Raw genomic sequence first — 15,115 nt, forward strand, 5'->3', positions numbered from 1 at the left:
CACTGTATAGTTGAGAAAAAGATCAGATGATGATTATATGGTTGCTTAACTGTAGTCCATCAAAGCCACCTTAGCTAATCTTCCCATTTACTTTTTGTCCACATTCTGTATCCCTATAAAAATTGCTAGGCAACTAGAAAAGTTGATGAGGGTTTTCTTGTTGGTAAAGGGGGAGGGGAAGAAAGACACTTGGTGAAATGGGAACAGGTTACTAAACCTAAAAAAAAAGGATGGGTTAGGAATAGGAAACTTAACCCAAAAAAAATGTATCCCTCTTAGTAAAATGGTTGTGGAGGTTACCTTTAAAAAATGATAGGAAGGTGGTTGCAAGCATACATGGTCAGATGAACAATGGCTGGGATGCAAAGGTAGCTTCCAATGCAACTTCATTTTCTCCATGGAAAGCAAATTATGAGGTCCAACCATCTTTTGTCAATCTCATCCAGTATGATGTAGGAAACAGGTTGAGAGTCTTGTTTTGGGAGGACCTTTGGATAGGTGCACAACCACTAAAGGTCCAATTTCCTGTGTTTTATGCACTATCAAGTTACAAATTTGAACCCATCTCTAAGTTTGTAAACTTCTCTACATTGGGTATAAATTGGGATTTGGATTCAGAAGGGGTAGGGAAACAGAATGTGAACCTGTCATTCCTGTTTTGTCCATTCTTGACTATTTTTTTGGCTGAAAATGTAGAAGACAACAGGGTTTGGTCCATCAACCTTGGGGGTAAATTTCTCAGTGAAAGAAATTTGGAATAAGCCAATCCATCCTAAAATCCAGGAACTTTATTGGGAAATTTTCCTTAGAAAGATTAAAACTTGTAATATATTGCAGAAAAGAAGGCCAAATAAGTGTCAATCTCCTCAAATGTGCTTTCTATGCAAGAACAATGGTGGGCTCTTCCTCAGGATTTGGTGGGTCTCTTTGACCCAAACATCTTGAGACAACCGATAAAAGGGGAAGAATTTTGTGGAAAGCAGTGAGAACTGCCATGTTATGGACCGTATGGGAACAAAGGAATGGGAGGATTTTTACTGAAAATAATCAATCCAAAATGGAAGTCATTGATTTGGTAAAAATTAAAGTCGCACATGGGTGAAGACCCCGGAGCATTTCCAAGGTTTCTCAAAAAATGACATTTTGAGAACTTGGAAGGAAGTGGCTCTTTGGCTCAAGCCTAGGAAAGAGTAAATATCGAATGCAGACCCCCAGCAATCAACTTTGTTAAACTCAATTTTGATGGGAGTTATATTGGTAGTCAGGTTGCGGCGGGGTTAGGAGGGGTCTTCAGGGACTCAGAAGGAAAGGCCTTAGCATTGTATTCGGGCCACTCAGGACCATTTATAGATGGCAATGCATTGAAATCAGAGATGTGTAGATCACTCCATGGGTTAAAATTTGCTAAGCAATTTGGTTTCTGGTCATTACATGGAGAAGAGGAGTTCCCCAGTCCCATGGGTCTATTGACATACTTTTCAGGAAATAGAAAGCATATGAAGGGAGATAAATTTGTCTTTAAATGGGTGAGAACATCAGAAAATAGGATGGAAGATGTGTTAGCCAAACAAGGGACAGTGAGGCACCAAATGTTGGCAAAATTATAAATTATAAAGATTGTTTCTAAGGTGGAAAAAACCCACCTATTGTAATACTTGAAATTGATATTAATAAAATTTTTCTTACTGATAAAAAAAAAAAAAACTGTAGTCCATAATCCATATACACAAGCATGCATATGTATATTAATATACATGCATAATTATATATAAATCATCAAAAGTGTGGTCCATAAACACTAATACCCAAAAGTTACAGTACGCATCATTTATGACAAGAACATACGTTACACAAACGAACAAGAATAACAAGCACAGCCAGAACAAAATAAGTAAGCTACCTTACAAAGATAATGCATGAGAGTCATCTTGTTGTTCCGTGAACGTGTATCAGAGAGTTTAAGGAGGCTGTCCAATCTAAATCCAACAGCTGAACCTACAGACATGGGATTGTGAACTTAGCATCCAGATAAAACATAGCAAATATTTCCAAATATTTATCAAAAATGAAAAAAAATGTCTGCATGGAACAATGCAGAAAACATGTCAGGTCAGACAACATGAGCATGCAAGGATGGGCACATGACATGAACAAAGCTATTAGGCATGCAATCAGGTACCCTACTTTAAGAATTTATACTGCATTTGGCATGGGACCTCAGGCCAGGACCCTTGAAATTTTAAAAGATGCCCAACAGAGGCTCACCCAAGATATACTACCAAAAGCTATAGAACAGTTAGTGCCAGAACTAATTATTGAGAGATAGAACATACCCCAATCTCTAGAATCTAGCATACTAACACAAAGCAAAAAAGTGAAAGTAAGTTCATGGAATAAAGCTTACTGAATAGATTCTCCTAATACATCCTTTGCTACTTTCTATATACAGTTTTCCACTTCAAACCATATATCATTTAGATGGAAAGACTAATGATATATGGGTTGAAATGGCAAACCGCATAAAGAAAGTAAGAAAAGATGTATTAGGAAAACCTGAAGGGAAATGAAAAAGTGCTAAAGAAACTTGGTGGTGGAATGAAGAGGTTCACAAATGGTGGACCCGAGACATGACAGCGAGGCTTCAATGGGTAAAGAGGAGTGCTGATTCATTTGCAAATGCACTAGCTAAACAAAGGGGTGAGAAGAAATCAATTGTTCTGGGCTTACATGTGATCTTTATATTTTAATTTTGGGGGAGTTAAGAGAGTTTATCTCCCCTGCCTTGTATCTATCCTTTAGTCATTAATGAATTGATTTTTTTACTGATCAAAAAAAAAAAGAGGTCCACTATAATCAAGATTAAAACAAGCATATTGCAAAAATACAAAAAAGCTAGGAAAAATATAAAACTATAAAAGAAAGTGAAGTTAAATTTTGGGCATATGATGAGCTTTATCATACATTAGGCACTAAAGAGGGATAAAAAGGAATCTATAGACTAGCAAAGATGAGCACTGGTAAAAGATTTAAACCATATTTAGTGCATTAAAGAGGAAGAAGAGCATTGGTAAAAGATGAGGAAATCAAGCAAAGATGGAAAAGCTATTTCGAAAAGTCATTAAATGAACAACATGTAGAGGATGCTAATTGAGGAGAGATTAGTAATGCAAATAGTGTTAAAAATAACATATACCTTTGCAAACTTATAAGTATGAAAAGAAAGAGGCACTAAATAAGATGGAAGGAAAAAGAATTAGGACCTGATGGGATTCCACTAGAAGTATGGGAGATGTAGGCTTTATTATGGCAAAGATTTTCAATAAGATAATGAAAGAAAAGAAGATGCTTGATAACTAGAGAAACAGTAGTGTGGTGCTTATATTTAAGAACAAACGCAATATACAAGGCTTTAATAACTATCTAGGATTAAGCTCATGATCCACACTATGAAACTTTGGGTGAGAATAAATGCGTAGAGAGTACAACATGAAACTAATATATCAAAGAACTAATTTTGGTTTACGCCAGGGACATCACCATGGAAGCTATCTTTCTTTTGAGATGATTGAGAGAACACTCTGAATCGAGCAGAAGAGGAAAAAGGAATCTTAACAGACAAAATGGCATGTACGGTTGTGGATCAAACAAAGGCCTGCGAGTGGAACCCAAACCCAACTACTCTCGACATTATTAATTGTCCAATCCCACAAAGCTTGGGACCTAGCCCTATTCATTTTAAAAGCCCACCTAGGTCAACCAAAGCAAGAAGGCATCAAAACCAAGGCTTGGGTAAAGGCAAGGAGGTGGTTGATCCGGAAGGATCTTCCTTCTCTTCCTCCACTGAATCAGATTGTGAGGATGGATTTTTAATCAATGGGGGAAGCTCCACAACACCTCAATTAGTGGTTTTTTACGATGTCTTATGCAAGATATGGAGGATCGAGCAGGTCTCAGTCTGATGGTAGTTCCCCCTTCATCACAACCCCCTTAAGTACCAGAGTAGCCTGGAAGCTGCTGGGTTTGTAATGGACAAAGGAGATGTTGGCTCTAGGAAAGAAGGGATTTTTCTTGCTATAGATGCTTCTACAGCACAACTTGAGAAGGGAAGTGTAGGAACTCCAACTTCAAAAGGTTTTGTTGGGGCCTTGGTACCGGATGATGTGGTTAATGGTGACAGCCCAACTGGACACTCGCCTCTTAGTAGACAGGAGCCACTAGCAATGGTTCTGCCAGAGAACAAAGACCACTTTGCTCCCCAACAGGTGATTCAATATCAATTAGTAAACCTGAGGTATGCAAATGAAGATGAGGTTATGACATGGGTTCTCTAGAAGTTGCTATTGTTTGAAGAGTTCCTAGGGATATCTATCAAGGCTTGGAGGAAGAAACGAAAGCTCTTTTGTTGGCTATAGAGAGTAAACACTTGTTGGAAAAGGAAAGAAGAACAAGCGGCAACCCAAAGCATAGTTGTCAAGGCAGGCGACTAGGCGATTTTTAGAAGTTGCCTCGTCCAATGCTAAGTGTTTTTTGTATTAGGCACTCATGCATATACACATTATATCATTTTTTGAACGCCTTTATATATAATGTATCATTTTATTGGTTAGTTTTATTTTATTAGAATACATCCTGTTGTGTGTTACAACCTTTTTTATAAAAAATCATTTTTTACTGTTACAGAATAGGAAGTAAATACTAGGGAGATATGATTTACCTTGATTGTAGGACTGATTTGTAGGAATTTAATTAGTCTTCTTTCCTAACATAGAATTTGTAACTTGTATATATACATACGAGATTGATGAATACATATAACAAATTCTTCTTCTTCCTCTGTTTACTCTTGTTTTACATGGTATCAGAGCATCTAGTCTCTGCCTACCCTTTCGTTTTTTTTCCTAAGTAAACAGTAGGTAGAGGAAAATTTTTGGGTGTTTCAGGTCACCTCCTTGGAGCAGTTTTTTTTTACTCTCACCGCCCATCCAGGAAGAAGCGTCGCCCGCCGATCGGAGGTTCTGCAAAGTCCGACAGTCAGCAGCCCTGCACGTGTGTCTCACGCGCCGCCTGAAGATTCTACCACAGTCACACGCACCGACGCGTGGAGGAGCGTCTGTCGCCAGAAAATTTTTCGGTCATTGTCTTTTGGCTCGCCTCGTCCTGTATAGCACATATTTGTGCTTTGTTACGTGCATATCCATTCCGGTGTTTTCAACAGGTGTGCTCCGTTGATTTTCAGTGTTCAAAATATTTTGTTTATTTGAATTTTAAGATTATGGCAGACAAGAAATCAGTAGTTATGTCGGATGTTGTCAAAGTGACATCAAAAATAACTGAGCATAAGTTTAATGGCTCTAATTATCTGGATTGGAGTAAAACTGTTCAACTATATTTGCTGAGTATTGCTATGGATAACCATTTGACTGATGACCCTCCTAATGATGACTCGAGAAAGTCTTGGTTGAGGGAGGATGCTCGTCTGTTCTTGCAGATACGAAACTCCATTGAAAGTGAGGTGGTTGGTTTAGTCACTCACTGTGGATTTGTTAAGGAATTAATGAACTATCTAGAGTTCTTGTACTCCGGAAAGGGGAATATTTCCCGCATTTATGATGTGTGCAAAACCTTTTACAGGGTGGACAAAGGCGATAGATCTCTTACAAGTTATTTCATGGATTTCAAGAAAACATATGAAGAACTTAATATGTTGCTTCCGTTTAGTACTGATGTGACTGTTCAACAAGCTCAGTGAGAAAAGATGGTTGTTATGAGTTTTTTAGCTAGCCTACCTTCTGAATTTGAGACTGCTAAATCTCAGATTCTTTCCAGTTCAGAGATCTCTTCTCTACAAGATGCTTTCAGTAGGGTCCTTCGTACAGAAAGTTCTCCACCTGTTCAGCCTAGTAGTGCCCTTGTCAGCCGCAATAATACATCTGAATCAGGGAGACAACAATACAAGAGTGGTAGTGGTAGAGGATCCAGCAATTATGACAGGTCAAGTAACTATGACAGGAATACTAATACTTGTGTACAGGAGTCAGGAGAGATAGTGTGTCATTACTGTCATAAGCCAGGACATATGAAGCGGGATTGCAGGAAGTTGCAAAATAAGAAAACTCAGTCTGCCCATATTGCATCCACCGCGATACTTCTGACAAGTCTGTTATGATATCTGTAGATGAATATGCCAAATTTGCTCAGTACCAAGAATCATTGAAACCTCAATCTACTCCTGTTACTGCCATCGTTGAGTCAGGTAAACCCAATACATGTCTTGTTTCCTCCTCTTCAAAATGGGTCATTGATTCTGGAGCTACAGATCATATGACAAGTAATTCAAGTTTGTTTTCTACCTTTCAGTCACATAAATCTACCTCTCCTGTTACTTTAGCAGATGGGTCAACATCTTGTGTTATTGGGTCTGGCACAATTAGTCCAACACCATCACTTCCTTTGTCATCTGTTCTTAGTTTACCTCAGTAATCAATTAATTTAATTTCTGTTAGCAAACTCACTCGTACCCTTAATTGTTGTGTCTCATTTTTTCCTGATTATTATTTATTTCAGGATCTTACGACGAAGAAGATTATTGGTAAGGGACATGAGTCTGGAGGTCTCTACATCCTTGATACACAAGTTCCAAGATCCATAGCCTGTTCTGGAGTTGTAACCCCTTTTGAAGCACATTGTCGGTTGGGCCACCCCTCTCTCCATGTGTTAAAGCAAATTTGTCCTCAATTTCAGAGTTTGTCATCATTAAATTGTGAGTCTTGTCAGTTTGCTAAACACCATCGTCTTAGTTCGAGTCCTAGAGTCAATAAATGAGCTAGTGCTCCTTTTGAGTTAGTCCATTCAAATGTTTGGGGTCTGTGTCCAGTTGAGTCCAAAACTGGGTTTAAGTATTTTGTTACTTTTGTTGATGATTACTCTCGTATGACATGGTTATATTTAATGAAAAATCGTTCTGAGGTGTTTTCTCATTTTTTTGCTTTCTGTGTTGAAGTTAAAACTCAATTTAATGTTTCTATACAAATATTGAGAAGTGATAATGCTAAGGAGTACTTGTTAGAATCCTTTCAAACGTACATGCTTCAGCATGGCATTCTTCATCAAACTTCTTGTGTAGATACACCATCTCAAAATGGGGTTGCTGAACGGAAAAATAGACACCTTCTAGAAACTGCAAGAGCTTTGTTATTTCAAATGAAGGTTCCTAAACCTTTCTGGGCTGATGCAGTTTCCACAACATGTTTTTTGATTAACCGTATGTCTTCGTCTGTCCTTCAGGGTAAAACTCCTTATCATGTTCTGTTTCCAAATAAAACATTGTTTCCTATTGAGCCTAGGGTATTTGGGTGTACATGCTTTGTTCGGGATGTTCGTCCTCAGGTTACCAAACTAGATCCAAAATCTTTGAAGTGTGTTTTTCTTGGGTATTCTCGTGTTCAAAAAGGGTATAGATGTTATTGTCCTACTCTTCACAGATATCTTGTGTCAGCTGATGTTAATTTTCTAGAAGATACACCTTTCTTTCCATCTACTCCTCATTCAAGTCAAGGGGAGGATGATGATTTGTTAATCTATACTGTCACATCATCTGTTTCACATCCTATTGAATCTGCTCCTGCCAGGCCTAACCCACCTACAGTACAGGTTTATTCTCGACGACCAACCCCTCCGGATCCATGTCCTGGACTAGCTCCTTCATCGGCAGATCCAGTCTCAACTAATCATGTTCCTTCATCATCAGAACCAAACTCTAATGATGATCTTCCTATTGCTCTTCGTAAAGGTAAGCGTAAGTGTACTTATCCAGTATCTTCATTTGTGTCTTATAATCATTTTCGTCCTCTTCTTGTTCTTTTATTGCATCTCTTGATTCTATCTCTGTTCCTAAGACTATTAAAGAAGCCCTTTCTCACCCTGGATGGCGTAATGCTATGATTGAGGAGATGAATGCTTTAGAGGACAATGGTACTTGGACCTTGGTAAATTTACCTACAAATAAGAAGGCTATTGGGTGTAAATGGGTGTTTACAGTTAAAGTCAATCCTGATGGGTCCATTGCCCGATTGAAAGCCCGTCTTGTTGCTAAAGGATATGCTCAGACTTATGGAGTGGATTATTCTGATACATTTTCTCCTGTTGCTAAACTTACTTCTGTCAGGTTGTTTATTTCTATGGCAGCTACTTATAAATGGCCCCTTCATCAGTTAGACATCAAGAATGCTTTTCTTCATGGGGATCTTCAGGAGGAAGTTTATATGGAGCAACCACCTGGCTTTGTTGCTCAGGGGGAGTATGGGAAACCTTGCTATCTTCATAAGTCTCTATACGGGTTGAAGTAGAGTCCTCGCGCCTGGTTTGGAAAGTTTAGTCAGGTAGTCGAGAATTTTGGTATGAAGTAGTCTAATCATTCTGTTATCTTCAAGCACTCTGCTACCGGTATCATTTTGTTAGTTGTGTATGTGGATGATATTGTCATTACTGGGAGTGATACTACAGGGATTTCATCCCTTAAATCCTTTCTCCGCACTCAGTTTCATACCAAAGATTTGGGAATGTTGAAATACTTCTTGGGTGTTGAGGTAACAAGAAGCAAGAAGGGAATATTCTTATCTCAAAGGAAATATGTACTTGACTTGTTGTCTGAGACGAGAAAGTTGGGAGCTAAGCCATGTAGCACTCCAATGGTTCCTAACTTACAGCTCACAAAAGATGGTGAATTATTTGAAGATCCTGAGAGATATAGAAGATTGGTTGGAAAGTTGAATTATTTTACTGTAACTCGTCCAGATATTGCGTATTCAGTTAGTGTGGTGAGTCAGTACATGTCCTCTCCAACAGTTAATCACTAGACAACTATAGAACAAATTTTGTGCTACTTAAAAGGAGCACCTGGGCGAGGAATTTTGTATGGCAATCATGGTCATACTAGAATTGAATGTTTTTCAAATGCTGACTGGGCAGGATCCAAGGAAGATCGAAGGTCTACTTCAGGCTATTGTGTATTTGTTGGAGGGAATCTAGTTTCATGGAAAAGCAAGAAGCAGAATGTTGTCTCACGTTCAAGTGCAGAATCGGAATATAGAGCTATGGCCAAGTGTGTGTCTGTGAAATAATGTGGATATATCAGCTTCTGACTGAAGTAGGTCTTAAAACTTCAGTACCAGCCAAGTTATGGTGTGATAACCAAGCTGCTCTTCACATTGCATCTAATCCTGTTTTTCATGAACGAATTAAGCATATCGAGATTGATTGCCATTTCGTTCGTGAAAAGATTCAACAAGGTTTGATTTCCACAGGTTATGTGAAAATAGGAGAACAACTGGGAGATATCTTCACGAAGGCTCTTAATGGGGTCCGGGTTGATTATCTTTGTAACAAGCAGGGCATGATTAATATCTATGCTCCAGCTTGAGGGGTTGTAGGAATTTAATTAGTCTTCTTTCCTAACATAGAATTTGTAACTTGTATATATACATATGAGATTGATGAATACATATAACAAATTCTTCTTCTTCCTCTGTTTACTCTTGTTTTACATTTACTAAAGCTACGAAAGTTTCTTTGGGTTTGCATTCTAAACCGAGACTGAGAAGAGAAACCAAGGACTCGGTCCAAGTCATCCAAGACCTCCCGGCAAGTTTCTTCTTCCCCTTCAACAGTCCAATTGTTCTGTGGTCCTTTTATTTCTTACTTTTTTGGGATGAAACAGGGGCTCCACCTCTTCAACCTCCTCCTCCTCCTCCTTCCTCAAATCAACCCAGCACTCCAGTATTTTATTTTCTATTTAAAAAAAAAATAAAAAAAATAAAAAAAAACTTTTGGAAACGAAACAGGGGCTGCACCCCAACTTTCTAAAACTTTCCTGTATTTTTTTGCACTACTTTTTAATAATGCTTTTGTTTTGGACAAAACAGGGGCTCTGTTCCTTTATTTTTCTCTCCTTTTTTCGCAGCATTCTCCCTTCTTATTAGCCTGAAACAGGGCCTCTGCCACCTTAAACACGATTCAAGTCTCTTACTCCTATTTTTCTTTTTTGCTCCATGTCCTCTAATCCTATGTTTGTTTTTTTTTTTTTACTTTTTAAGAAATAATATTTGGGAACAAAACAGGGGCTCTGCCCCCTTATTTTTCTCTTTTTTTTGCTACATTCCTCCTTTTTTGTTCCTGAAACAGGTTATGATGTATATGATGGAATTTATGTTTTATTTGAATGAATTTATTGCTAATAACCAGTATACAGTATATTGGTCAGTATAAAAAACTAAAACAGCAGCTTAAGAAGGGTTAGGGATCTTTATTTTATAATTTCAAATTCCACCGCCTAGGTGCCTAAGCGACTGGGCACCCTGTGGTCACCTAGGCGCCTTGACAACTATGATCCAAAGAGTTACTACATTTGGCCTAGGGTTTAAATGATAGTGCAAGGGGTGGAAGCCAAAATATAAGAGCTACCAGCAGATAAGCCATGGAAGAAATAAGGAAAATCACATGGAAAATTCGTGGTTTGGGCTTCAACCACCGAAGGTAAGATGAAGAGGAATTCATTTCCTGCCATCCTCCTAACCCTCACCCCCAATGTAAAACCCCATTCTTCAATACCCAAAGGCCCCAAACCTGCAAATCCTCCACTGAGAGATCAATTTCCACTTTCCATCACACCAACCAAGCAGGCTTCTAAATATTGTTTTCTTTTAACCTCCCCACTGCCATCTACGATTAAAAACATTCATCCTCTGCCTATAGAGTCACTTTTCTTTCCACCGACCAGGCCAAAAGCCTAGCCATGTCCACAAAGCACCCCTTCCTCCCTCTCGCAAACTCTCATTGAAATTGACTCAATTCTCCCTCCAAGAGAACAGTCTCCAGCTCCCTAAACTTTTTCAGACCTTATTCCCATCCATCCCTTCCACCCAGTAGCACTTCTGTTTTGTAAACTCCCTCCTGTCATTTCCCCTCCCTCTTCCCTGAAACCTCTGGTCAGAAGGCCTGTTAAACCACCTTTCCTGCCTCAACTTCTGATGAAATTGCACAATCAGACTATGAAATGATTACAGCTAATATTTTAAACAAGAGGCAGGCACTCTAAGTAATAATGGACTCTATACTCGGTAAATTGCTTCAGGGTTACTTAGGTTGTGACTGAAGCAACTATGGAAGTTGATACAGTGTTCTTGGTTAACAAGGGCAAGGTCAAGATTTTCCAACAGAAGAATTTTTCAATAGGCAATGTCATGAGTATAAAGAATTTAGTAATATTGCTTCCTTTTGCAAGAATTCCCTTTATAACCCCTAGTCCTTCTACAGTTGTTTGAAATGCCTAATGGTCGAATATACATTAATGTTCCTTTAGGGATCATGCTTTGCACTTGGAAATTATGTGGGGTGCTGCTTACAATAGACATGGGATTTTCTGAAAAAGAAAGTTAACTTTCATTCAAACAAAAGAGGGGAGGGGATATCTTCATCATTAGCAACTATATTACTATCTTTGCCACCTGTTTTCTTATCAGTAACTGTATATTGTATTAATTCTGTTGAAAAATAAAATAAAATTTCTCATATATCCCAAAATGGATATAAACCAATCAAACTTCAACTTACCCCTTGCAGTTCCGTGATTCAACGCATTTCCCAGTTGAAGAATTGTTTTCATGATACTCTTCAATCTCATAGAACTCTTTATCTGAAGGAACATTTTGATCACAGTAGTTTATAAGATGTAAATCTTCATAGGAACACAATTAACTCAAAGAAAATTAATAGAAAAGTAAGAGAAAAAACTTGCCTCGTTTGATGCAGCATTAACAACATTCAGACTGACTCTAAGGTCAGAAACCTGAAAATATAACCAGATCTAAAAACAGCTAGCAACAGGAAATGCTAGAAAAAGACAATACTTAATACATTACACTCTGACCTGGAAAGGAAACTGTATCTTAAACGAGAACACTCTGAGCTTAGATTCCACTCGTGGCACTTTCATCATCTCTAAGAAGAACTGTTACATAAATGACCCAGGCAATTTAAAAAAAAAAAAAAGTATATCTCTCAAAGCAAGTTTAAATTCGCATGCAGGATGGCAACCATGTAGTTTCACTCATTAAAGGTCAAAGCACAATGAAAGTTCATAAGAGTTGGATAGATGATTGCACAGAGAATCAAATAAAACAAGCTAAAGAATGGACCATTGTTATTCATTTGGATCCACAGTGCAGACATTTACTTCTCCTTGTAATTGTTTAACGTCTCAAGGGCAAATATTGTAAATGTACACATATGTGCCCACTTAATAAAATATACTCCCTGGGGGTGGGAGTATTCATTTTTCGACAACACCCCTTAAGGATGGATGTTCATCATCTTCCTTGTTCTTGCACCTCCTCTTTTGCATTACTGATTCTTGTCCAGCGAGTTGCTACAAACCCCCTGAATCCCGGCTGGTTTGGAGCAACCATGCCTATTAACCGACCCATTTTTTTATTGATTTTATCATAAAGCAATGATGTGATGTGTTTGGGAAGAAAGAAACAATTGTCTGTTAGAAACAGATCCAGAACTTTTGAAGATTTGCTTTCTCATAAATCTTTCATGGGCAACCTGTGGGGTTTTGTTGCTGTAGAGTTTAAAGGACTTTCTTTGAATGATGTGCAAAAAAACTTGGGAGAAATTCTCTTTTGTTGACACAGATCTTTAAACAGATCTAGAGTACTCTATGCAAGAGTGAAATCAGAGCTTGAACTAAATTTTGATGGTAGTGCCATGGGTAATCTCGGAGCTGTGGGAATAGGTGGAGTATTCAGGGGAAGGAAATGTAGCAATGAGTGGGCTTTTAGTGGGCCAATTGGGGTTGCTGATTCTACAAAAGCAGAAATCTTGGCTGTGCGCACAGGTCTTCAAATTGCTTAAGATAAAGGCTAGTCTGCTCTAACCATTGAAGGTGACTATTCAAATACTATAAAATGGTTAAGGGGGAGTGTAGAGAATAAAGGTAAATAGACTTTTTCATATCTGTTTTCTTAAGCCAAAATATCTCTAATTTTATTCACATAATTTTACTATGTTACTTATCAAAAGCAAACAATTCAAATAATTTATTCTACTGACAATTTATAGATTCTAATTAGCTTTTCTTTTACCCCCCCTCCCCCTCTTCTTCTTCTTCAAAAAAAGGCAAAGTTAACTAGATGAAACCATCAACACCAATTGCTTTATCAACCTAACAGATGACAACTTCAAATAAATACTTTAAGCATTCACAAAATTTTCTTATTTCAGATTTATGATTGAAGAGATTTCCTACATTTTAAGAGCAGGGAGAGTATGAATCACCTCTTCTTATCTTGTCCATCTGCATCTCAGATATAGAAACACTTTTTCTTCCCTTTTGGGTATCATGGGCATTACCATTGTTCATATGTAAGCTTTTCTCTACTCAATTGGTCCCTTGTCACACAAGAAGGCAGAAAATTCTATGGGAAACTATTAGAGAAGCAATTTTCTCAAGTATTTGGGGGACATAGAAACACTTTTTCTTCTTTTATGGGTATCATGGGTATTACCATTGTTCATATGTAAGCTGTTCTCTACTCAATCGATTACTTGTCACACAATAAGGCAGAAAATCCTATGGGAAACTATTAGAGAAGCAATTTTCTTAAGCATTTGGGGAGGAAGTAATACCAGAACTTCAACTAGAAAAGGAATACCAGAATTTTTGAGAAAAAGGAACAAATTATACACAATTTGATCGATCTCACTATGGTAAGAATCATCAATTGGGTTTCGACTAATGTTACCCTGATATGGCAAGGGCATGATTGGACACGATATGCCACCCTTAAACGGTATCCGGGTATCATAGGTTTTGACTACCTATGAAACCAAAGGGGGTCACTACATATGACCATTTGAGAGGTTGGCAGATCATAGCAGACATCTAAGGAGACAACAAAGAATTAAGGAATGGGAAGCACAAGAGATGGACAGAACAAAGCTGAACTTTGCCGAATGCATCCTAGGCAACACAGGAACTCCAGGGATCAGGGGAGTAATTAGAGACAACAAGGGAAGCACCCTCCTTAAGTTTCTTCAGGCCTCCTGGTGTTGGAAATTCTTTAAAGTCAGAATTGATAGCACTAATCCAAGGTCTAAAACTTGCATTATCATCCCAATGCATGGAGCTAATGGTTGAGAGTGATTGTCAAGTAGTAATAAACTTGTTAAAGACTGGGAATGTGGTACCTCAATAGCTTATATTTCTAACTAAAGAAGCTAGAGTTCTGGCTACCAACCCAAATTGCTCATTCAGGTGGACACCTAGATCATCCAACAGTCAATCTAATTCCCCAGCCAAATCAGGAGTCACAAGAGACAATCTGGTTTGGGGAATACCTCGTATAGGACTGGATTGTAAAACTTGAACATTTTGTACATGAACTTGGATAGCTAACAATATAGTAGTTCTACATTGTTTTTTTTTTATTTTATTTTTTTTTCTTTTGAAGAATCAAGAAAAAATTACATCCTAACACCCTTGGTTGTCTAGATGATACACCAAATACATTCTCAAAGCTTTAACATGAAGGATTCTGCATTACAAGGCAAAAATCAAGGAAATTCCATAAATTTTCAATCAAATCAGCTTTGGGGTATTGATCAGATTGCCCATTCCTGCTATCAAATATTCAATGCTCCACCCATTCTCCTCCCTCCTTCTTCCTTCTCTCAAACCCATTGTAAACTAGAAGAAAAACAGCCTTTTGAAATGAAAGGACTGTTTAAAAGGTTGCAGAGAATCAATAGAAAGTAGCAGAAAACAGGTTTCAACAAGAGAGAAGATGAAGAAGAAGGTGGCGGCAACTAGGGTTTAGAGAGAGATTTTCGAACATAATCTCCTCTTACACCCCTAATCCCATTTCATTAAGTTAAACTTTAGTATTTTACAGAGAGGCCCCTGGTTGGGCAAAAAATTAAAAACATGACATAAGAAAAATAAGGGCCCATATTAAGGCCCATTACAGCAAAGAACATAAAAAGATAAAAAAGGATAAACAACCTATGGGCCATTCAGCCCATCTTCTCTACACTCCCCCTCAACCTGAGCATAGAA

General features: G+C 38.0%; 1 protein-coding gene across 8 annotated transcripts in view; it reads right to left on the reverse strand.

Annotated features, from left to right (window-relative positions):
• The window catches only part of LOC104610729 (formin-like protein 18), a 99,807-nt gene that overhangs the window by 63,372 nt on the left and 21,320 nt on the right, over window positions 1-15,115 (reverse strand). For 4 of the 8 annotated variants that reach the window (XM_019199984.2, XM_010277483.3, XM_010277484.3 and 1 more), the window contains exons 9-12: window positions 11,924-12,004; window positions 11,792-11,842; window positions 11,608-11,689; window positions 1,901-1,995 (exon numbers count right to left, since the gene is read on the reverse strand). In XM_019199984.2, coding sequence (XP_019055529.1) covers window positions 1,901-1,995; window positions 11,608-11,689; window positions 11,792-11,842; window positions 11,924-12,004 — 309 coding nt within the window. The remainder of the gene's footprint in view (window positions 1-1,900; window positions 1,996-11,607; window positions 11,690-11,791; window positions 11,843-11,923; window positions 12,005-15,115) is intronic. The other 4 variants (XM_019199986.2, XM_088893397.1, XM_088893396.1 and 1 more) reach the window with 3 other exon arrangements.

Source organism: Nelumbo nucifera, chromosome 8 (genome assembly GCF_055504915.1).
Source record: "Nelumbo nucifera cultivar China Antique chromosome 8, China Antique-T2T, whole genome shotgun sequence".
Taxonomy (NCBI): domain Eukaryota; kingdom Viridiplantae; phylum Streptophyta; class Magnoliopsida; order Proteales; family Nelumbonaceae; genus Nelumbo; species Nelumbo nucifera.